The following is a 25,448-nucleotide window of genomic DNA, read 5'->3' on the forward strand; positions in this document are numbered from 1 at the left end:
AGACCGAGGAAGGAGAACCTCAAGGTCAAGGTCATCTGTTTACACAGAAAATTTCAGGCCAGCCTGGGCTGCAGGAGACCCTGGCACAAAGACAGAATGGGGGGAGTCAAAGGAAGAGGAAAGGGGGAGCCTATAAATTTAACTTTGTTGAATCATAATTTAGGTAAAAAAATAAATTGGAACCCATCTTTGTTATCTGCAGCAGCTTAGAATCAGCTGCGTCATAGCAAAAAAACCTAAGATTTTATGTCTGTGATATACAGAAATTCATTGACATACTCAGCAGCATGGCCAAGGTGCCACCAAGCTACCAAGGGAGCCTTTATTCATTTTTTCTATCTATCTATCTATCTATCTATCTATCTATCTATCTATCTATCTATCTATCTATCATCTATCCATCTATCTATCGTCTATCTATCTATCATCTATCTATTTATCTCTATCATCTGTTTGTCCATCCTTCCATTTGTCTGTCTTCCTTCCATTATTTATTTATTTACAAACAGGTTCTCCTTTTTGTAGCATGGTTCATCCCTAACTGTAGACCCTCCTGCCTCCTGACTGATGGAATTAAAAGCACACACCACTGTTCTTTGCTTTAGTATGTCTTGGTCCTTACTTCTTCCACTCTTGATGCATAGTCTCTGATCTGATGTACACCAAATGGCTTCCTGAGTACCAGGCATCTTATCACATAGTAAATATAGTAAAGGGGGTAGAAAAAATGCTCCTTTCAGGAGAACTAATTCTCTTTTGACTCCTAGCCACAAGCCTCATGCATAATATTTTCACTTCTCGTTGGTCAGAATTTAAGACAATATCACATTTAGTTTAAGAGGTTGGCAAATGATGGTGTCTCAGCTAGGCACATAGCCACTCAGTAACGTTAGATTCAGAAATAGATATTAGGAGATAGATGCTCGATACCCTGGAATCGCTGCCACAACTGCAGTGAATAGCAGCAGGCATATGCTGACCAGTGACAAGTCTCTTCTTACTGTTCAACTTTGAATATAACTACACCAAAACACAAAAAGTAAACTTAACATGTAATATTAATAATTGCATTATATTTTAATAATTATCATTTATATTAAGTCATATGTTTATGTTATGCACACAACATTTTAAACAGTATTAAATTTATTAACAATGCATCAGACTGCTAATTTTTCATATGTTTTGTCACGTGTATGTGCACAGCAAAGGATCATGGATGGAGGTCGGAGGACAGCTTGGAGGAGTCATTCTTTCCTTCTGCTATGTGGGCCCAGGGACTGCACTTAGTTGTGAGGCTTAAACACAAGCTCCTTTATCCAATGAGTTCTCCCTGCTCCTAAATGTTTAGGTTACACATTAAGGACTTGTCTGTATATGTATGTGTGTGTGTGTGGTATTTGAGTATGTAAGTGTGTGTGTGTGTGTGTGTGTGTGTGTGTGTGTGTGTGTGTGTGTATGTGAGAGAGAGAGAGAAAGAGAGAATGTATGTGTAAGTGTATGTGTGTAATGAGTGAATATCCATATGATATGAGTTGTGTGAATATATGTAGTGTGTAGGTGTGTAAGACTATGTGAGTATGTGAGAATATGTGTATATGTGTGTGAGTACATGTGTGTCAGCATGTACAAGTATATATGTCTGAGTGTGTGTGTGTGTGTGTGTGTGTGAATGTGTGTATACACATTACTGTGTATTAATGCAGGCGCTCACAAGTGGAGATCAGTAGACAATCTCAGATTTCGTCCCTCACTTTCTACCTTATATGAGACAGGTCTCACGTTGATTTGAGGGAATTCTCCTTTCTCCATCTTTCATCTAAGTTGTAGGAATGTAGGCATCCCACTTTTAGATGGGGCCTGGGGATTTGAACTCAGGTTTTCAGGCTTGCACAGAAGGTACTTTTACTGAATGAGTCATCTTCCTAGACCTTGTTTGTCTTGGTATGTTTCTGCATGGTTTCCCAAACAACAACAACAACAACAATAATAATAATAATAAGAGCTACCTTGACAAAATGTGATTACTTGACACAAAAGACTGGTTTTGACAGTGTCTTAGTCACACCTCTGATATTCTGAATCAGCCACATCCAACAAAATACAACTTTAAGAACGTGCACGATGACAAAGTGTACAAAAGGGACTGCAGCCAGGCGCCTGCTCATGAAAGCAACCCTGGCAGTGCTGTGTCAATCATCAGGACTGTTCCACTGACTGTGTGATTAGATAAAACTGTATACATTGTTTTGACAGGCCTGATCAAAACTTGCAGAATTTTGTTAATGTGATTTCCTTAATCTTGGGTGGGATAAAACAATGTATTAAGTGGCAATGAAAATGCCCCTTATTAAAATGTGAGTACTTTGTATGTTCCTGCGTCCCTTACAGCATATGGTCTTGTTGAGGTACAAAGTCCTCAAAAAGCCAGTCGTCCATAAAGAGGGGAGAGGCTGATACTTTACAAGTTATGAGAGATGGTTTTGAATGTACCTCATCCACTCCGCAAGGATAACTGTCTTGGGCCTGCTGATCTTGGCTACCTGCCCTGTTCATTCTACTCAGGTAATGGCTTGGCTTTCTTGCTTGTGGGTTCTGTCTTTCCTTCCACCTCATCATGTACATGGAGCTTCTCAAAGTTTCCTGTGCATGCACATCTGGCACTCTTCCTAAAATGCAGATTCTAATTCAATAATGCTGTGGGGTCTGAGACGCCCCTGCCCTGATGGACTGTCCAGCAATGGCCATGTTTCTGGGATCACAGGACACTGAGAATGACAGAGCGAGCACTGAGATATCACAGGACACTGAGAATGAAAGAGTGAGCACTGAGATATCACAGGACACTGAGAATGAAAGAGCGAGCACTGAGATGAAGGACAGCAGAGGGGCAAGGCTCCCTAAAATCAGAACCTCCAGTGTAGCTTCAGGCCAGGACTCAAGAGTTAACATTTCTAAGGATTTCCCAGGTAATGCTGTTGGTGCTGGTCTCCCAGATGAGCAAGGAGAGCAAAGACAGCACACAAGACAGTTCCACATCTGTTGTAGGATAGCAGCCACGTGGGGAGTGTCTCACAGACTTGTCTTCTAAGGGAAACTCTGAGCTGTGAAACCATTATCTAGTCTGGAACCCCTCACACGCTATACGTATTATGGGAGGAAAAGTCAAAAAAAGAAAACCCTTTCATTTCCACGGTGGGTTTTCTTTTGCATTGGAGTCCTGGGGAGCAAATGCAGCTGCCCATCCATGTGAAACAGCCATTTGCCCCTGAATCACACCCCTCTGTTCTTTCCCATTGGGATCGCAGCTTCTCTGACTTTTCTGAGCTTCAACAGGGAGAAGGTGACTCTATGTGAATTTTAGGTATGAATTCCAGGTAAAACTTAAGTAGCTCAAGTGTAGCCTTGAAATTTAATTTTTGAATTCATAGTGTCATGCTATGTGGTTTAAGTTCCTAAATATCAGAAATAAAATTCCTCAGTTCCAGGTATTGGCTGCTGCACATTGACAACTGAAGACAAATTTCAAATACTATGTATTCAAATTTTCGGCCCCGATGTTGACCAAAGGAAGGACATGCTTGCTCCTGATTCCCCCATCCCTGAAGCCAGTGAATGACTTGTAACTGTAGATTGTTTATCAAAAGGTACCTTATTCCCATTCATTAATAACTGAAGTAATGCAGATTTTTAAACAATTAATCTTTACACAACATAGATTATGAATACATCAGAAACACAAGGGACATGTCAGAGGGTTTTTATACTGATTCTCAGACACATGTACACATATATATTTAATGGCTATTGTTGTTGGTTTAAAGGATTTGAAGTAATATAGTGTAGCTTTTATCTTTTATGCAGATAATATCTATTTCAGAAGGTGTTTATATATATTATATGTTCACTTATTTGATTAGCCCCTGCACACTGTGTGAGTCTATCCATTCCTAGAAAGTTTTCTCCTTCTATACTTTACCACTCCTCCCTAATTAGAAAGACAAATGCGGCGTCTGGTGGCATACAGTGTTCCCATCAATGTCAGAGGAGCCGATGACAGGCTGGGTCATTGCCCCGCTATGGACCTCTCCACGACTGTCATCTCATTTAGAATTTCTAAATGCCACTTTGACTGGTAAACTACAAAAGGAAAAAAAAAAATTCCTCGCACCTAAAACACCTGTTTCGATCTTTTTTCAAATGACATTTCTACAAGGAAATGTACACACAGGCTTCAAGTTTTGTGCAATACCTTTTAAACATTGGGAATTAAAATGCAGTATGTTAGGGTGTGTTGGAGGAAGCTAGGTCAAAGGAAATGCATCATCTGATCTCTCCCGATCCTACCATGGGATTGTTTCCTCATGAAATATTTGAAGCCTAAATCAAAAAGAGAAAAACTGGATTGTATGGCCCTCATATATGTTGAAATATAGAAAACATTTTAAACTACTAATTTATTTTTTTTTTTATTTTTTTTTTTTTGGTTTTTCGAGACAGGGTTTCTCTGTGTAGCTTTGCGCCTTTCCTGGAACTCACTTGGTAGTCCAGGCTGGCCTCGAACTCACAGAGATCCGCCTGGCTCTGCCTCCCGAGTGCTGGGATTAAAGGCGTGCGCCACCACCGCCCGGCATAAACTACTAATTTATTAAATCAACAAGTAACTCAAAATTTGTACGAAATACAGTATTTTATTAGCAAACTAAATTTGCAGTCTGGTAGGGTTTCAGAGATTTAATTCATCATACAATTAATATTTAAATTTTGATGCAAAAAGAGAATTACTCGGAGTTGCCTAAATAAATCCAACAATAAATATAATTCCTCTGAGATAAATTTTAATAATGCCTTGAAATAATTGAAATAGTTAAAACTGCTTAATATAGATTAATTTCCCACACTTTCTAATATCTCTTCCGATACTTCAGGGAAACTTCTCTTGATAAATGAGAAATATGCTCGTGGATATCAATTGTACTTTTTAATTTAGACATAAATTTTCTCATCTATAATTCAGTAAGTATAAGAGCAAGATGAAGACAAACAACACATATAAACTATTGTTAAGCTAATAATTGTAACTGCTCATAGAATATTCTGTAACTATACTGAAGAATATAACTTACTATAGCATTTGATGAATTTCCAAATTGGTACTATTAGATCCTAAAATGTTGAAACCTATATTGTCAGAATCACATTTACTTCAAAAAGTAAAAATTCTGTCACTATTCCAAGTTATCTTGCAATGACTATAAAAATCATACATTTTGGGAAATTTACAAAATCAAATCTGGCTTATTAAATCCATATTTCATTTTATTCCTATATCCAATTTCACAATAAAAAAAACACCTTTCCTAACTTAGATAATAAGACTAGTTACAAAACCTAAATGAAACAGAAGTCTATTTTGCCAATAGAAAGTAGTAGATTTAAGAAAGTCAGTTTAGTTTAAATGTAAAGCTTCTGTGAGATGTAACTTAACACATAACTGTAGTTTTCCACAAATGACTAATAAAATATCATTTAAATACATAGTTTCTTTATAAATCAATAAAATAATATCTCATTAAAATGTCACATCTTCATTTATCTACTCATGTTAACATATTTATGAATTCACAATTCAATAATATTTGGTAGGTGTTGCTTCAATGGATTAAAATTTTTAATGCATTTCTACCCAAAATTATTTCTAGTCTTCCAGCTTTTCTTTGAGTAATTACCAAGGTAGACTGAGTATTAAGTTCCAGTATGGCCACTAACATGAGTGTTGACTCATGGTAAGTGCTAAACCCTATACCAGTTACAGCTTGACACCCTTAAGGCTGATTGGAAAAATGCTTGAATATAAAATTGAAAGCCCCTAAAATCGTGGATCAGTATCAAGTTAAGTAGCTGTTATCCTTCCCACAGTACTTATATATAAATTTGTAAATGTAAAAGTAATACCACACTTAGTTGGACAAATAAAATATATCTGTGAGCCTACCTCAGCCAGCCTATGGAAATCAGGATTCCAGTGTTTTGATGGAATCCTTAACCAATCTCTACAGTTCAAGGCACTGTGAGCACAATGTTCTGACCCATGTCATTCCAACAGAAGCTCCAGGAGCCTGATGATAACACAGGGTAGAGATCTGAGGACTAAGCTTTGTAGGCTCCTGAGTGAAGAGGTGCTCCTCGAGGGAATGAAAAGTGTAGCAAGAATCAAACTTGTTTAGACACACAAAAGGATACACCTACAAATACTTAGAAATCCATCTGAAGCTACTCTGGGAGAAAGAAAACAATATCTTGCCACAAAAGAAAATATTTTAGAAGCAGAATTCTCCCCACGACTTTGAAGAAAATATTTAATCTGTATATACACAATGCAGATTCATGTTTAAAGCTTCCGCAATACCCAGTTCCACCATGGAGTCTCGCATAGCGTGCAAAAGAGCTTACATTTCAAACATCACCAGTTTCAGTGGTAGGCACAGTCCAGTCCTGAGAGGGCAATGTGTACATGCACAGAAAGAAAAGGAACAATGACAATTTCCTGTCTAGACAACTTGGAAGTTCCGGAGACAAGAAGAATTGGAAGAGCTGTGGTTGGTAAAGCATCCTTATCTATAAATGACTTCACCTTCAATAAGCAAAGTCTTTTTACATCCAGTGACACCTCTGTAGTCATTTGCAGATGTCGCTCTCTTAACCAGAATGATTATTTCTTCACACATGTCTTTGCTAATGTCCTAAATTTCGGTTCCAATTGATCTAAAAACTCCAGCCCTTCTTCCTCCTGCCGATCGCTGCAACAGCCTACAGAGCCAGCCATGGAGCCTTTGCCTTCGTAGTTATATGAACGAACGTAGTCTTCGCAACGCTTGTGTTCCTCATCTTGTCCACACAGATACACCTTCTGTGTGGAGAAAGAGCACAATTGGTTATGTCTTTTAAAAGACACCTAAACAGACTAGCATAAAAATGATTCTTGGATTTACCTTTTACTGTTTAATTTTTAATCAGAGTGTGTCCTCTAATGGATTCCTACATATAAAAAATGCACATGATTGGTCTATATTATATTCATTTTTAAATTATAGCAAATAAATAAATGGTCAGAGTGAACACATTTGTAAGAACTAAAGCTATGCATATATCACAGAAATAACTTATAACTTCCCATTTGAATGAAGGTGTATTTAGTTGAAATTTACCTCAAGGCTTCTTCATACATGTGGAGAAAACCAATGTACTCTGGGGTTCTTGCATTTATACTGTTATATAGTTGTAAGAGTCTAATACATTAATGTTATCTATAACATGTGTAACATATACAACATGTTATGTGGCTATAATTATCTAACACACTAATTTGGCTTACATTAGCCTGAGTAATCTGAAACAAACAAGGAAAACACTCAGAATCCTGAGATAGAACCTAAGATTAAAGCTCACAAACATATCTGGTTGATTTAGGTAGGCAGGATTTTGTAATCACCTGTAGCATTCCAGCACACTGGCAAAATACCAGCAATTTGTGATCTGGCATTTTTATACTATAACCAATTTTTCACAGATTTTTTTCTGATAATATTTAGTGAAGAAGACATCAGTCTTTCAATATCCCAAAGGCATTCACACAAATTAGTCCTAAAGACTCATAAACCATATTTTTTAAATTGAACTTAGAATGAGTATTTTGCTCTGAGTTTGCTCCTGACATCAGTGTCTATGCTGGTACAGGAGATGGAAAGGTGTGTTTTAGGTGTATGAGGGGTACTTTAGGATATCCTGGTTTATAAACCATGTTGGGATTTCATGTAGTGGGCACCTGAAGACCTGAGGACTTACTTCACCAAGCCGGGGTTGAGTGAAACTTTGCCAGTCTGTGTATGCATATCGGCCAGTGTCTGCTGCTCCCAGCACAGCTCCCTTGCTGGACTCCAAGGTGTGGTGGCCACCTCCTTTGTTGGAATCCAAAGTGTAGCCTCCTTTGACCATCTCAAAACTTTGCTGTGTTTTGATTCCTTGGCCACCAAGAGTCCCAACAGATGCGCTTGTGTCACAGATGTTGGATGTCTGTGTGGGGAGTCTAATATTTGCCTCCTAAATATAGAGTTAGAAAATGAATCAATGGCATTGAAACCAACTCTTCCCTGCTATAGATAAGTCACATGCTATCTATGTCCCTCACATGTAAAATCAGGACAATGTTAAGAACTGTATCATGGGCATACTGGGTCAAACTCTGCTGCCCCAAGAATTCACACACTGAGGCCCTCACTCCAGGATCACTGCAGAGTCAATCACATTAAGCTTCAAGGAAGCCATACAAGATTCGGTGATTATCTGATCTAATATAACCAGTGCTCTTACTAAAAGGGAAATTTGGATTATATGACACAGGAGATAAGACCATGAAATTGCTTATGTGGCTACAAGACAAGGGACAAGAAGTAAATAGAGCTCAGGACATCTGTCCAAAAGGCCTTTGGAGGACACATGGTCCTATCAATATCTTACCTCTGATTTCTACGTTTTATTGTTTGAGTCACTCAGTGTGACTCAAATACATAAGCCAATATAAGTGGACATTGAAAGACAACATGCAGGGCACTTCAGTTTCTGCTTGGTGCAGTAAGGGTCAGTAAGTATTACATTTTGCTATTACTGTGGAGTTATCAATTATGTTCACTAGATCACCATGAGATTCAGTGGGGTTTTAATTATAACTTACCGTCACTTCCTCTCCTGGTCCTTCAGTATTTGATACAATTAAATTTTGCTGGGCTACATCATCTGGGAAACATTTCTTTACTGTTCTCTTAGTAGTAGTCACACAGAAACATGTAAACAGAATACCTAAAAAATGAGAAAGCAAAGCAAAATAATACTGTTTTGCTTTCTGGTAGATATTAAAATAATTTGACAAAAACAAAAAAATGTAAAAAATGAAATAATTTGAAAACAGGATTTTTAAAACCTTCTGTACAATTTTTCAGAAATCTTCACTGTCTCATAAGTAACTTCTGAAGGATTAAACATGACCTCTCGAACTTACCTAAACAGTTTTAATCTGCTATTATTGCTGTTTCATCTATGACTCAGAACCCCACTTACAGATGAGGTACAAGTTTTTTAAAGGGCATATGTGCCAACAATCACACATGTCATCAATATAAAGAACTGCTGCACATCTTTCTAGACTACCGTAGCTGAGACAAACTGTCCCCAGTGGTCCATATGTTAATGTCTTGGTCCCTACCTCAGAGTACCATTGAGAGGCAGTGGAATCTTCAAAGGTGGGGCCTTAATGAGAGGAAGTTGCATCATTGGAGACATGCCTTTAAAGGGAAGAGTGGAACCCTAACCTCTTCTTGTTCTCTTTTTGGTTTCTAGCTGTCATTAAGGTAAGTAGCTTTGCTTGACTGTGTGCTGCTGGTCACAGGCACAACACAACAGAGTCTGTTGGTCATAGGCCAAGAGCTCGGAAACTGAAGTAAAGCAAACCTCTTCTCTGTGTTAGTTGTTTTCTCCAGGATTTTTGTTAAAATGATGGAAAATTAACACATAAGTACTACATAACACTTGAATTAATACACTTTGGATCATGATACTTACACAGTAGCAATGCAGCGCCTAGGACCATGGAGAGAATGGCCCATTTCCCAAGGACTACATTTGGTTTAGCATCCCTCTCCTCCCTAGCACTCATTCTGCATTCTTCTGGAACTGTGCAGTCACACACTCTCACTGATAGCATATGTTTTGCAGAGAAACCATGTCTGTCTTGTATTTGGATTGGCACAGAATAGAAGTTATAATTGAGATTGTGTCGTTGACGAAGAATGGCACGTTTACCTAAAGGGATAGACAGAGTGTACATTAACATGAAACTCCAACAGCAACATTGTTCCTACTTGGGCTACCTTCAAGGAATTAACCTGCAATCAAAACTCTAATGATTCATTTTCCTTTCGTAAAAAATGATTTTAATGCTTCAGAAAACTAAGAAAAGGGTTGAAAATTACTTTACATTAAAAATAGACTGATCTCCAGGCTGGGAGTGGTGGTACACGCCTTTAATCCCAGCACTCAGGAGGCAGAGGCAGGTGAATCTCTGAGCTCAAGGCTAACATGGTTTACATAGTTAGTTCCAGGAGAACCACGGCTATGTAGAGAGCCACTGTCTCAAAAAAATTAAAAAAAGAAAGGATAAAAATAGACTGATCTATATTTAAAATGTTATTCAGATGATTAAAATTGATTTTTCAATTTTCTTAAAGGATATTCAGAACAAAAGTCTAAGTGTAACATACATAATATAGATAGATGATAATTGATACATAGACACATGCATACACAGGTAGATAATTGTTCATTTATAGGCATTAGGTAGATAACTGATTAACAAATAGATGATAGATATATAGATAAATGATAGATATATGGTAGATAGATATATGATAGATGACAGAAGATAGATATTAAAGACTTATTATTTTTTCCAAGATCAATAACTTCCTACAGTATGTATGTATTTATTATGACTAACCAAAGTGGAAGCAAAGGCCTTCAGTAATCATGAACCAAGCTTGCTCACAGGATTTAGAATAAGCACTTACCATCCTGTGGTTCTAGAGTCCAGTGTTTGCTGGCAGAGTTATCCAGAAAGAACTGAAAAGGTGGACCATTATCAGGCCCATCTAGATCGACAGGTTCCAAAACAGCATAATCCTTCTCCTGCTGACAAATGGTCAGGTCTTTGTCAATCTGTGGTGGGTGGTCATTAAAATCTTCCAGAAGAACTACCAGTGTTCCTGTGCAAGAGCGGCCAACTAGGATAAATAAAGCATAAGTTACTCCCATAGCAAAGCAAACTGAGATCCACTCAAGTCTGTATTTACAAACATTTATCATTTAATGTTTTTTTTTCCTTATAAGATTCTCAGTTTGAAGCATCCTGATAAAAACAGAATGAGAGATGCTTGACATTACTTGGAAGTTTGTTAGTCAAAACCAGAGTTGAAAGTAAACTCTTAGAAGATTTTCCAAGACACCAAAGGCTGATTTTCCAGTTCCTGGAAATGGCAGAACATCATGAAGAGACAGCACCATACATTTATCTAGTTCAACAACTTACTTTAAATTATCTGTTTATAAGTGTCAGTGAGTGGGGATTATCAGTCACAGAGCTAATAAGTACGAGGGGCAGATAAAATATAAATTCTTAGCATTTCTAGAAAGAGCCTCTGAAAAGTTGGCAGTTCTCATAACCATGTTTTCCATATCTGCAAGCTCACTATATTACAAATCAGCCCCTGAATGAATAGAGTTCTTTATTATTAGAAAGAGTTCACATTGTTTCTTCTCAAGTTGTGATATGCCCATTAGCTCCCAACATTGTGTGTGTTACTTTTGGAATCAAATAAAATACTTACTACTTTAATATGAGAGCTACTCAATAATAACTTTAAGACTTTTTTAAGAAGCTAAAAAAAAAGAGAAGGTATTTTATAAAGTTTGAGCTCAATTGTTCCAAGTACACCTCAAAGTTCCAAAGTCCTCAGTAGTGAATTTCACAATCTAGACCTGGGGGTTTATGAGTCTCTCAACCATAGAGGAATAGCAAATCTAGACATTTGCATTATTTGTGACTCATTGGGAAAAAGTACTTGTCACTCTTTCAGAGGACCACAGTTTAGATCACAGCATACATGTCAGGTAACATGAACAAACAGGTCATTCTTCAGTGACAGGGTTCTAATGGGGAGGACCAGAGGATGAGAAGGTAAAGAAGATAGGAAACCTGGAATCAGGAGTTATTGCACAAGCTGTTTTATGCCAAGCAAGTTTACTAAGAAGTACAGTGTCTTATATACAGTTTTTAGGGGAAAAACTGGACATAAAGCAATGTTGCACAAGGCAAACATAGAATATCTCACAAGTGTCAGAGCAAGCACTCAGAGACCTTGGGACTGGTGACTCAGTCTCTTTAGGGGGAAAAGCCAAGTTTTCAGGAACTGAGAACTTAACTCCTTTGACACCCTGGTTCCAGCCCTAGCCTCCATCTTGCCAATTCTGTCCCTGGGCAAGAACACAGATCTAGGTTCCCTTTGTCTTTTCATTAGGGTCTCTGAGAAAGCCTTGGGTCAGCATGGCTCTCAACAGTCAGACCTCTCACAACTGCCTGTAACTCTAGTCCCAGGGAATTAAATGCCTTCTTCTAGCTTTCTAAAGACAGTGCATTCATATGCACAAACACATACATAAATTTTCAAAATCTGCATCAAGCATAATGTACCAAATTCTGATCTTGATACTTGATAAAGGAAAAGTTTATCAATGGAAAAAAAATGAGCTCATAGCCAATCTAGACAAAAAGGAATACAAATGAGGAAGAGAGAATGTACATTTTCATAGTAACAATGCAGCATATGTGATAATTAGAATATTAATTCCAGTGTATACAAATGCTTAAATTGCAGTACTAAGACTCAAACATGGACTAATGGGAACAATAAAAAAGCTGTCATTGCTATTCACTTTAATAACTTAAGGAACATGAGTTTGGGGGCCAGGCTTGGAGGGAACACTGGTGTTCTCATGTTCTAGGAGGAAGGAGTGTAAGACATGTCTTCTAAACTGATAGCAGAGAAATTAGCCTGACAGGCAAGAATAAGGCACACGAGAAATACAAGGAATGAACTGGATTCTAAAAAATCATTAGGACTTTCTAAATTGTCATCTAGAAATATCTTTGAGCATCAAAACAAAATTTTCATTATATGTTACTCATGCATACATACATAGAGACAAAAATTCAAATAAACAATGTTCTTCATGTTGCCATATGATTTTCTCATTAAAGTTTGTAGCATCCTCATCTTTTCTAGAGCGCATTTAAGTTATGTATGACTCTGGGACATTGTTTGCTTGAGCTTTGCTCTTTTATGCCAACCCCATCATATCTACACTCAGTATCTTCTGGCATGAAACAACAAAGTTACTTTCTTATATTTTTTCTCTCTGTAATTTCCCCCTCTCTAAATTATAACTTCATTCTTCTTTCATCTAGTGCCAGCATTTCTATAATCTTTCCCTCTTTGTGCTACAATATGAATGCTTCTGAACTCTCCATGCATAAAGTCATCTGAACATTCCCTACTGGTAAAATTTTCATATCATAGACTTTCTTCTGAGAATACAAAGCAGTTAAACTTTCACTATTAGTAAGACCAAATCCTCATCGCATGACCCCTACTTTCCATGGTCTTGTGCTTGGAATTTAATATACAATCAACATCTAAAAGTAATTAGTAGAGAGAGAGCCCGGTTTCCCATCATAATTCTATGTGTAAGCCATTTAAATTTCATTTTTACTTATAGAAATGGCAAACATTTTAAAGAAAGAATAACAAATCACCCAGAATTATAAAGTATATTATATTAACATGTTTCTCAGCTAATGCTCTCACCATTATTCTGTAGGGTTTTTGAACTTCCAGCAAAATAACTATATAATAATAATGTGTGTTTGAGTTGTGGAGCAAAAGGAAAGAAAATATGCAGATAGGTTACTCGGTAACAACATTCACATTTAGAGGCAGTTCAGTTATTGAAACCTAGATATCTTTATCTGGGAAGAGGGTTCTTTAAGCTGCTGGTCCCTGAAGAAGATGTGGTATTTTTATCCAAAGGCAGGATGACTGAAAGGTGAGAAAACCCTTGACTTGGGAGAGTGTGCATGCGTCAGCTTGCCCCGTCTGCATAAACAGCAAGCAGCTGGCATTTTAATGACTTAAACTTTTGTCTTTCTTTCAGTAGAAATAACACTTGCTTTAAAACCATAGCAAAAGGGCCGGAGAGATGGCTCAGTGGTGAAGAGCATGTACTGCTCTTCCAGAGGATCCGAGTTCAAAGCATAGCATTCTTATCAGGTGGCTCACAACCACCTGTAACTCCAGCTCTTTGAGGAGCCAACACCTATAGCTTCTTTGGTCACCTGCACTCACATGCACATACACACACACACACACACACACACACACACACACACACAATTTAGTATAAAAAATTGTAAAAACACTATAGTCAAAATAAGGACATAATACCTGGGGAATCATTGTATGTTATTAAGCAAATTCAAGACATGTGTAGAAATAGCCTATGTTACTGTCTGGAAGCATGTTTTACACTCAGCTTGTGTATCTAAAAACAGCACAGACCTTCTTGGGTTAATCAGAGAGGCAAAAGAATTAGCTCTGTCTGAAAAGCCCAAGACCATCTTCATTCTCCTTTGTCTTACGTGGAGAAGTCCATAATCAAAGTGTAACTTTTGTTTCCTTATTTCTGTGATAATAGATTCATATAATGCATGGCATAATAGTACATGTGTACACTAAGAAACACCATGAACACATTTTGTATGCAAATATTTATTTAACCTATCTAATGTGGTTCCAGTAGGGGTTCATTTTAAGAGCTTCAAGATCACTACTTGATGGTTGACTGTATTTGAAGCAGACTCTCTAGAGAATAGATTCTAGAACTAATCTTTTGTTACTGTTGTTGTTTAACTGAAAACAGGATTTTTTTTCATACAATATATCCTGATTACTATTTCTCCCACAACTCCTCCCAGATCCTTCCTATCTTCCCACCTTCCCAAATCTATACCCTTTCTTTCTTTCTCATTAGAAAACAGTGATATAAAATAATAATAAGATAAGGTAAAATATTACAAGCCAAAATAGGACAAAATAAACAGAAAAAAGAACCAAAGAAAAAGCACAAGAAACACATATAGACTCAGAAACACACCCATTCACACACACAAAGATCCCATAAAAATACAAAACCAGAAACCAGGTATATAATATATAAGCAAAAGACCTGTAAGGTAAACATCCTGGCTAGTTTTTATGTCAACTTGTCACAAGCTAGACTCATCAAAGAGGAGGGAGCTTCAGTTGAGAAAATGCTGTAAGATCCTGCTGTAGGCAAGCCTGTAGGGCATTTTCTTAATTAGTGATCAATGGAGAGCCTTCAGCCTATTGTGGGTGGTGCCATCCCTGGGCTGGTGGTCCTGGGTTCTACAAGAAAGCAGGCTGAGCAAGCTAGTCCTTCCTCCAGGTTCCTGGAGGCACCATGCTTTTGATCATGGTGTTTCATCACAGCAATAATAACCCTAACCAAAAAAAAAAAAAATCTTCAAAAATACCAATTTGTTTTGTGTTGGCTGCCTACTGCTGAACATGGGGACTACCCTTAAGTGTGGTTTATGTTTGGATGGGAGCTCCACCTCAACCCCTGGCATCCTGGCATCCCTGTACCCAAAGAGTCTGGAATGTTTGGAAGGAGTTTGATGGAAGATCCACCTCAGCTCCCTTCCCATTTCTTTTCCTAAATCCACCCCTTCAAAGCCCACCAAACACAGCTCCTTCCCCAGAGAGGCTCAGGAGGACTCCCACAGGGGATATATGGCAGCATCCCAGAAAACAGACTGGTGGTTCTTCTGGTCTCGTTCCTGTCTCCTCTCTGTGTGGTGGGGAATCACCCGGGAGCGCTTTGCCCATTAAACCTGGGCTTTTCCTGATTCAGTCTGATTCAGTTTGTTGTGATGGTGGAGAGGCCTTCAGCTGGCCTAAAACTTATCAGTTTGTATTGCACCATGAGACTCCATTGAAGAAAGTTGTTTTTCCTATGTGGGTGATTATAGAACTAATCTTGACAATCACCAACTCCAGCAAAGGCGTGAGCCAACATTGAGTTATTTCTTTAACAGATGCTCAGAATAAACCTACCATGAGCTGGACTGTTTTAGGAGGGTTGAGCCCTTTCAGCATGTTCAAGGCATCATAATCTTAATGAAAGAGGAAGCAACCCGGAGATCCCTCAGCAGAAATGAATAGCCCAGTACTCAAAACTGGACTTTGGTCATTTACTCTCAGATGGCTTTGCTTGAGGGGTGGATAGAGAACTAAATGGGTGATCTGAGTAAGATGGGCAATCACACTGAAAACATTGTCTAGAGTGCAGAAACAGTGTCAAGTAAACAATGACTGAACTAAAATCTGACCCAGACAGCTCTTACCCCACACTTTCCTAGACACACATTCTAGACTCACGTTTTACTTTTAGAAAATGTCTCTCACCTGCATCCATCGCCACTACTGAAATATTATACTGGTTGTTCTTCACAAACTTTGACTCTCTGTCCAATACTTTGAGGGTTTTCAAGTCTCCGGTGCTTTCGTTGATTTCAAACCAGTTATCTTCATCTCCTACCTTCTGGTACCTGGGTGTTGAAGGCAAACACCAAATGACCAAAGAGGCCATTCCTACATTTGAAATAAGTTCATGCCCCAGTGAAAACGAAGGAGCTTTTAGGAAAGTGCATTACCTTATGCCTTCAGAACTGCTTGTTTCTGGGTCTGTGGCTTTGTAGCCCAGAAGCTCTTGGCCAGCTGGCAGTCCATCTTTGCTCTGAATGATTTTGACTGGTGGCTGGCACTCAGGGCCTTCATCACTGTCTTTAATTTTCACAGTGACAGTCGTGGTGCACATTGTGGGGGCTTGCCCATTGGCGGCTTTAGTGAACTGGGCTTCATTCAGAACACCGATTTGTAGAATGACTTGGCGATTGACTTCATAGTTCAATGGCTGTTCAATAAATATACATTGATCAGTCAATGTATTGTCATAAAAAAAACACTAATGATTCCAAGTTTTAATAGAAAGGAATGTCATTCTTAGTTTTAAAATGCTACTCAAAGTTGGTGCTAACGAAAGGGTCAATTATTAGCTTCTTAAAATGGTTAAAATGGACAATTTTTAAGATTCAACCACTTTCTTTCCTACTTTTGTTTTGGAAGATCCTATCTTCATCTTTTATTGTAACTTTAAACACTAATAGGAATGTAGCATAATTGTTTCTAATCTAAGGAAGACTCCTGAAACAAGTTAAATTTAAAGGAAAAAAAGAGAAGGAAAGAAGGAAAGAAGACCAGCAAAAGGGAAGAGGAAGAATATACAGTACAATTTTATGAGAATCTTATCAAAAACTAACTTCTTCTGAAAGCTTTTAACTCCCCCTGTGAAATTAAAGAGGAAAGATATGAGAGGGAGACATGGAAACAGTGATTCAGAGAGCAGCCGAGGAGCGTGCACAGCCGGGAGCGTGCACAGCCGGGAGCGTACACAGCCGGGAGCGTGCACAGCCAGGGAGCGTGCACATCTGGGAGCGTGCACAGCCAGGGAGCGTGCACAGCCGGGAGCGTGCACAGCCAGGAGCGTGCACAGCCAGGGAGCGTGCACAGCCAGGAGCGTGCACAGCCAGGGAGCGTGCACAGCCAGGGAGCATGCACAGCCGGGAGCGTGCACAGCCGGGAGCGTGCACAGTCGGGAGCGTGCACAGCCAGGGAGCGTGCACAGCCGGGAGCGTGCACAGCCAGGGAGCGTGCACAGCCGGGAGCGTGCACAGCCAGGGAGCGTGCACAGCCGGGAGCGTGCACAGCCAGGGAGCGTGCACAGCCAGCCATGAGCGTGCACAGCCGGGAGCGTGCACAGCCGGGAGTGTGCACATCCGGGAGCGTGCACAGCCAGCCGGGAGCGTGCACAGCCGGGAGCATGCACAGCTGGGAGCATGCACACTCAGTGCAGTCCACCAAGGCAAGCATCAGGTTCAACATCTCTCATCTACAGAGGACTGAAGTTTGTATCTGATATAAGTTTCTTCTAAGACAGAGTAAAATAATAAAAAAGTGTCTATGTCAACCAGTGTAAATCATTTCAGCACCATACTGCCCTATTGTGGTATACAGGAAGTATTCATTTTTAATTTATATACTATACATCAACTTCGTGTATATAATGTCTTTTTGTCAAAGTCTCCGTTATCTTCTCTTATCCCCTTTCCCCACCACAAAATCCCTTCTTCTTCCCAAGTCCTCTTCCTGGTCTTAGTCATGGGTGCTGAGGAGTGACCACCCTCCCTGTATGTCCTTTAACTGCCTGTACCTCTGAAAAGGGTTCATAGAAGGTGGTAATTTTTATACCAGTGCTGAAGCATGGGCTTGAATTCCTTAAACACTACCTTTATGATATTACATACCTTGACAACACACAAGACTCCTTCATTTGTATTCGGATCTGTTGTGATTTTGAAGTTCCCATTTTCATTTCCTTGGAGAATCGTGTATACTGCCTTTGAGTGAGGAGTGTTGGGCAAATCTTGATCTTGTACCATCATTCTTAGAATCTCAACATCGATTCTGTTTTCTTCTACTTCTGTAGTATACTGGGGGGGGGGGGGGAATGTCCTTCTAATTACACATCTGCAGCTTTAACAAAGTGACTTTTTTATTTAAAATTATATTTAAAGAATGTAATATGGAGGTAATAGATGCTCATAATTTGGAAAAGAATTTATGTTTCATGCCTGGCTAACTGCTTTCTTCCTAATTCTCTTTTCAAATCTCTTCCATTCACCAAAGGTGACTCATCTCTTGACCTTACATCACTGAGGTGATTTTCTGTCTCTCTGGCCCTCAGATTTATCTCTTCTCTGACCCTATATGACATTGGCATTTTGTTTCCTCTTTATACATAGCAAACACCAATTAAATTACACTAACATATTAATCACACAATACTTGTAGATAATGAGAACATATATGATGGGTTTTGGGCTTCACAGTATTGTGGGCTGACCCTGGTGCCTCAAGTATGAAATGCCAGAGCTCTAAACCTGAGCTATGGCTGCAGCTCAGAATTACCAGTTTTCACAATAATCTTGTTTCTGCTGACTTTGATTCACAAGCAAACATTTTAAGAAAAAGTTTTCTCTCTTTTTGAGAACTTAAATCATAGACATCACTCTTTGAAATTAATAATAAATTAATTAAAATATTAAATTAAAAAATTAATAATAAAAACTAAAAAGATAAGTCATAATCTACAAGAGATGTAAGATGAATTCAAAGGAAAATGAAAAGGATTGGATCTAGATTTAAATCCTACTTCTCCTGATTTATGGTCTTAATGAATGAGATCTTTGACAGTGAACTGTCCATCATTGTATTAGGTTTCTTATTCTCACTAAAACTCTGGTGTAGTTCATGAAAAAATGAAAAGTTGCCCATTAAAAGTCAGAAAAACAACCACTCCTTGGAAATTTCATCATATATTATGCCTCACATAATTTACTAGCTAAGACACAACACAGGATGAGCTGGGGGTAGGACTTCACTCTGACCCCAGCAGAGGATAAAAGGCCAATCCCTTTCCTTCTTCAGAACTATCAATACACAGGACACTGGAAAGAAAGCCTCTTTTTCAACATATAAATGAATTAAAGTCCAAGGATCCCAAAACTGGAGCAACCTTAATAACCAAGAAAACATTGAACACGTGACACACATAAGAGGGGAGGAATTCTTCACTGGCCAAGAGCAAGGCCGCTTCCTTACATCCAAAGCTGCAGCACCTTCGCTAGTCTTCTTACCCAAACCATGTTTTTCTCACTCTACTGTTTTTAAATGATTATTATTTAAAACAAAATGTTCTCAGGGAGCTGCCAAATTCTAGATTTTTTTTTAATATGAAGAAACCTAGATAAACAATACACAGGTCCACTCACAGAAGTTTGGGTGAAATATGGTGAGTTGTCGTTCTCATCCTCCAGTGAGATTGTGATTGTTCCTGTGGTGAAGAGACCGAAGGGCTGGCCCCCCATGTCTCGGACTTCCATCACTAGCTTGTAAGTATCACATTTCTGTAAAGAAAGAAAGGAAGGAAGGAAGGAAGGAAGGAAGGAAGGAAGGAAGGAAGGAAGGAAGGAAAGAAGGAAGGAAGGAGAGAAGGAAGGAAAGAAGAAAAGAAAAGAAAGGAAGGAAGGAAGGAAAGAAGGAAGGAAGGAAGGAAGGAAGGAAGGAAGGAAGGAAGGAAGGAAGAAAAGGAATATTACTGAAAAATGTATCTATTTCCCCTCACAGTTATCTTATATACTCCTTGTGCTGTGGTTATATTACAAATATGCTTTAAAAATTTAGTATGTCTGTATTCACATAGCTGCATGCCCATCCCTGAATATTATTTAATAAAAACATTATACTTACAAATACAAAACAAGAAATTGAGCAAATAGTACAGCTAATTCCAACTGTCACTCTGCCTGGACTTTGAATCACCTAGGAGACACACCCCTGCACGGGTCTGAAAGGGCATGTCCAGAGGTTTCACTGAGGAAGAAGACACCATCCTGTGTGCTTAGGGACAGCACCATCCTTTGTGCTAAGATCCCAGACTTATGTAAGGGGAAATGGAGATAGACAGCTGACTGCAGCATTCAGCTCTCTGTGGTTCCTGACTGTGAAGTGTGACCAGCAACCTCACACCACGCCTTCCTGCCATGGTGAACTGAACCCTCAGGGCTGAGCACAAATAAAACCTTCCTTCCCTGAGTTACTTTTGTCAAGGATTTTGTCACAACAAAAGAAAAGGAACCAACTACTCAGATTTTACATGTCAAATTTAAACTTATCCATTCATACTTCACAAAACTGAAGTCAAACTCAGATACTCCTTAGCTGAGAAATGAGTAAATAGACTGATATATTCAGACGATGGAAGAATAGTTTGTACTTAAAGTAATGAGCTATTGAGTCACATCATGAAAAGACACGAGGGAAGTGCAGATTACTGGGAGAAGGCAGCCAGTCTGGAAAGGCTTCATATTGTATGGCTCAGATTGTGACATTCTGAGAAAGGTGTAACTATGAAGAATCTCTCTCCCTCTCCTTCCCCCTCTCTCTATATGTATGTATAGATATAGATATAGATGATATATCAGTGATTTCAGGGGTTCAGGAGAGGGGAGTAGCTATAGACGATAGACCTGTAGCAGTGGACCTGTGCAGCATGGGAAATGGAAGCAAATGAGAATCCATTGACTCTCTGCTCTATTTACCAGCAACTCTAAAACTGCTTTAATAAAACACTTTATTGATTTTTCTAAATGACATACATTATAATGAAATTACTGTTTCAAAATCAGAAATGAAATAAATTAGAGCAATGTTATCAGGAACTCGCATCAGCACACTGAGAGCACGTCAAACCTGTCTTTACCTTGTACTATCTCAGCATCTCTGCAGAGGCAAAAAAGCCTCCAGAGAATCCCTGGGCACAGCCTGGGAAGAATGCTTAGGGAGTAGGCACACTGGCTGTACTATAATCATCCTGGCAGTAATTACCGGCTTAAACACAGTGACTGACGAATTAATGCACTGATCCATTACCTCTCTGTCCAGTAAAGGTGAGGTGGTAGTGATCACACCTGTGTCTGGGTGTATGGCGAAGTGCTTTGGGTGATCTGGGATTTGCTGTAGAATTTTGTATTTCAGACGAGTATGTAGGGTTCCTGGTTCATCATTGTCTATGGCAGTCACTTGTCCCACCGAAGTTCCTGTTTAGATAAAGCTAGTACTGTCAAAAATTTAAATTATGACATCATTGAGTTATAAACAAAAAACACAGGCATTGTTGCAATAGATTGTCAACACACACACACACACACACACACACACACACACACACACACACACACACACCAGTGACGTTTACATTGTACAAATGTTTGTGCAAACTTCCCCAAGCACCTCTTATTGGAATTTCAGCTAAGTGTATACTGTGAAAAGCATGGCTTGTATTTTACACATAAGAAAATAAGACCTTTGGTAACAATGACTCCCAAACTCTTTTTCCCAACAACAATTAGCAGTTAACAGCAGTTCATGAACTGCTTTTAAATGGTGACTTCTCTCTTGCAGTACAACTTAGTACAATGTTTTTGTATAGCAAAGACTTTACATTTTATGTTTTAGTAAGAGTGCTGAATTATTCATAGATGAAAGCAGTTGTTAATATGTGAGAGAACTGAATGCAATACAGTAGTCCGTTGTTCAGAGGATATTCATAGACTGAACATGAAAGCTTTCTGGTCACTTCTGAGAGAGCAGCATCAAATCTACACATGGACCCAGCAACAGAATGCAGAGAGCCATAACTAACATATCTTAGAAGTGTTTTAAACAATGGCCAGTTTTCTTACATTCTTCCAGAGGCTTAGGGCACAATCTTGGCTTTGTGTAGTCTCTCTGAATTCATGTTAGATTCCTTCTCCTAGAATTCTCCCAGGTGAATGAGAATGCAGCAATTCTTTCTGCACTACAATATTTCTATGATATCAAAAATTAACCTTAGGGAGAACTGAATCAGATAAAGTTTACCAGAATTATGGTCATGGTATGAAAAGGAAAAGATATGAACTTATTTGAACTATAAGATCAAATTTAAGAAAACTTGCTCAGACCAATCTAACCCTTAATAGAAAAACCATTTCTAACAGGGAAACAAAAGATGAGTATAATCCAAAGTACCAAAACAACATGAAGTGAAATTATAAAATTAAACTTCTATTGAGACAGTGTCTCTCTATGTAGCCAAGACTGGCCTTATGAAGTCATGATTGGCCTTGAGTATACATGTCATTGACCTCTTTTTTTCTGGGTGCTGGGTTTTAAGGTATGTGCCACCATGCCTTGCAGTATTTTGAAGTGCAAATGATCTTCTTATTATGTCACTATAGAATCTCAGGCCAGCAAGATGGCACAGTGGGTAATGGGGCTTGTCGCTGGGCCTGATGATCTGAGTTCAAGACCCCAAATCCACTGTGCAAGGAGGAATCTCATTCTTGACAGCCTCATACATGCGTGCGCGCGTGCGCGCACGCACACACACACACACACACACACACACACACACACACACACACACACACACACACAATATACAGACACACACACGTACATGCACACACATAGGGGCACACACACACATAAATTATAAATGCTTTTTAATGTGAACTCACCAGATCGGCAATTTTCAGGCACACTAAAAACTGTCAGTTTGGTTTCAAAATATGGGGCATTGTCATTGTCATCTTCAACCTTGAACAGCAAGGGCAGAGGATAGTCTGGGGCATAGCCATCAGCAGTGGTTGCATATCCATACACCTGGAAGGAAGAAAACATTATCAGCTAGTTCTTATGTGACAAATTCTGCACAAAGGGAGGCCCAGAGTAGGGCAAAGGGTGTTGTTTACAAACATCATGCACAGGCATGTGTAGCTAAGAAATGATGCAATGTACAGAACGCATGGTCAGTGTGTGCACACACCATGTAGCTTCAGCCTCCTTGAAAAGTTGGTTCTCATTATTCTCCTACCAAAGTCCCATGCACTCCCGTTACCATGAGCTCCAATTGCTCTCAGAATTAATCATGTGTCTTTTGACTTGTTAGAACATAGGTAGACCCATTGCAGTTATAACAACTACTATCAAAACTTATAAATGTTTCAATTTTAATATACCCAGATACTTATCACAATTATATCGGGGTGATATCTCTACCTGTATTTTCTATCACTAATACGTTTCTAATAAAATGCTAATAAAAACATATTCCTATGCTAAACTACACGACAATAGGATAATCTTGACCCCAGCTGCCAGGATTTAATGTTTTTTTCCCTCTAATTCCATACAGTTATTTTTGTACTCTCTTTATGTGGTTGGTGCATAGTGGATATTCAGTAAGTACTTATTGAATCACTATCCACAGTCCACTATCCTAACTGACACTCCCATCCCCACACCACCATTGCCATCATCACCATCATCACCATAACCTCCATCACCATCACCTCCATCACCATCACCATCACCATCACCATCACCATCACCATCACCATCACCATTGTGGTGGTGTGAATGAGAACGGCTCCCAGTGATTCCTATGTTGAGCATTTGGTCCCAATCTGTGTGATCTTGTTAGAGGAGGTTTGTCACTGGAGTAGGCTTCAAGGTTACATAAGCCCATCCCAAGCCTAGTCTCACTCCCTCTGCCTGCAACTTTCAGATCAGATGTGAGCTCTCAGCTGTTGCTCCAGTACCACACTTGCCTGTGGCTACACTCCCCACCATGATGATTATGGACTAACCCTCTGAAACTGTAAGCAAGCCCCCAATTAAATGACTTTTTTGTATGTTGCCTTGGTCATGCTGTATCTTCCTATCAATAGTAACCCTAACTAAGAAACCATCATCACCACCATAACTACCATGGCATATCATCACCATCACCACCATCACCAGCATCGTCATCACCATCACCAACATCATCATACATAACCACCACCATCATCACACTACACCTTTGCCGCCATATTTAGAACATTTAAATGTCACACTATCCAGCCTTCCAACAATTCCCCTCCTCTCCCCCTAGGTTATATGAATTTTTTCTCAAAACACTGGTCTTAAATTTAAGACTAGATGAAAGCATGAAATTATCTATGAGACTACAAATGCCCTCAAACATGAAGCTGGAGAGTCACAGGTATTTCCCTGCAACACCTAACACAGTTACACAGTGCCTTATATTTGATAAGTTTTTAATTTTAAAACTTTCTATTCTAGTCAGTCATTTGCTCTTTTATAAAGACAAGTTACTCCTTCTGCTTAAGACTTCTGTATTAATTCTTCTACCTTATCACAGAGGCATCACAGCATCTCCCTACCTTTTGCTTATGGTGACTTCTGCCTGTTTACTCTACCATTGGAGATCATGTTTCCTACATGTAGGAAACACTAGTAGCTTTAAATAAGAACATCTCATCCATTGATATTTGACTGCATATAAGAATGCTTTTACACCCACTTGTTTGGACTCAGTGATCTTGCATCATATGCTATATTGGTTTTAGTTTTCACTAGTAATGAGTCTAGAATCCCTCCAAGAAATTCTAATTGAAATTGTTTCAAACAAGATGATTAAAACTAGGAAAGCTATTGGTTCACAGTTCATGTGTTTCTACTAGTTTGGCTAGTTGTCTCTGTACTTTTTCCAATCATGGTCTCGATATCTCTTGCTCATATAATCCCTCCTCTCTCTCTCTCGTCAATTGGACTCCTGGACTCCACCTGGGACTTGGCCATGGATCTCTGCATCTGCTTCCATCAGTCACTGAATGAAGGTTCTATCATGACAGTTAAGGTGTTTGGCCATCCAATCACCAGAGTAGGTCAGCTCAGGCACCCTCTCAACCATTGCCAGTAGTTTATAGTAATCTTTGTGGATTCCTGGGGAACCTCTCCAGCACTCTGCTTCTTCCTATTCCCATGGTGTCTTCATTTATCATGGTATCTCTTTTGTTGTTCTCCCACTCTGTTCCTGATCCAGCTAGGACCTCCCGCTCCCCTAAGCTCTCATTCCTCCAACCCTTGCCCTCCATTACCCCTCCTCACCTCCAGTTTGCTCATGTAGATCTCATCCATTTCTCCATTGCTGGGTGGTCCCTGTGTCTTTCCTAGGCTCCTCTTTACTAGCTA

At 39.1% G+C, this 25,448-nt stretch overlaps 1 protein-coding gene across 2 annotated transcripts in view; it reads right to left on the bottom strand.

Annotated features, from left to right (window-relative positions):
- Positions 1 to 6,332: 6,332 nt before the first annotated feature.
- The window catches only part of Dsc1 (desmocollin 1), a 28,533-nt gene continuing 9,417 nt past the window's right edge, over positions 6,333 to 25,448 (bottom strand). The window contains exons 6-16 of one of the 2 annotated variants that reach the window (XM_052741419.1): positions 22,928 to 23,072; positions 21,297 to 21,463; positions 19,637 to 19,771; positions 18,110 to 18,295; positions 16,400 to 16,659; positions 16,152 to 16,294; positions 10,620 to 10,832; positions 9,616 to 9,855; positions 8,732 to 8,856; positions 7,846 to 8,100; positions 6,333 to 6,910 (exon numbers count right to left, since the gene is read on the bottom strand). In XM_052741419.1, coding sequence (XP_052597379.1) covers positions 6,713 to 6,910; positions 7,846 to 8,100; positions 8,732 to 8,856; positions 9,616 to 9,855; positions 10,620 to 10,832; positions 16,152 to 16,294; positions 16,400 to 16,659; positions 18,110 to 18,295; positions 19,637 to 19,771; positions 21,297 to 21,463; positions 22,928 to 23,072 — 2,067 coding nt within the window. In that variant the 3' untranslated portion in view covers positions 6,333 to 6,712. Of the gene's footprint in view, positions 6,911 to 7,002; positions 7,039 to 7,845; positions 8,101 to 8,731; positions 8,857 to 9,615; positions 9,856 to 10,619; positions 10,833 to 16,151; positions 16,295 to 16,399; positions 16,660 to 18,109; positions 18,296 to 19,636; positions 19,772 to 21,296; positions 21,464 to 22,927; positions 23,073 to 25,448 lie in introns of those variants that run through there. The other variant, XM_052741420.1, reaches the window with a different exon arrangement.

The sequence above is a fragment of the Peromyscus californicus genome, unplaced genomic scaffold (genome assembly GCF_007827085.1).
Source record: "Peromyscus californicus insignis strain IS unplaced genomic scaffold, ASM782708v3 Scaffold_17__1_contigs__length_78620276, whole genome shotgun sequence".
Lineage (NCBI taxonomy): Eukaryota > Metazoa > Chordata > Mammalia > Rodentia > Cricetidae > Peromyscus > Peromyscus californicus.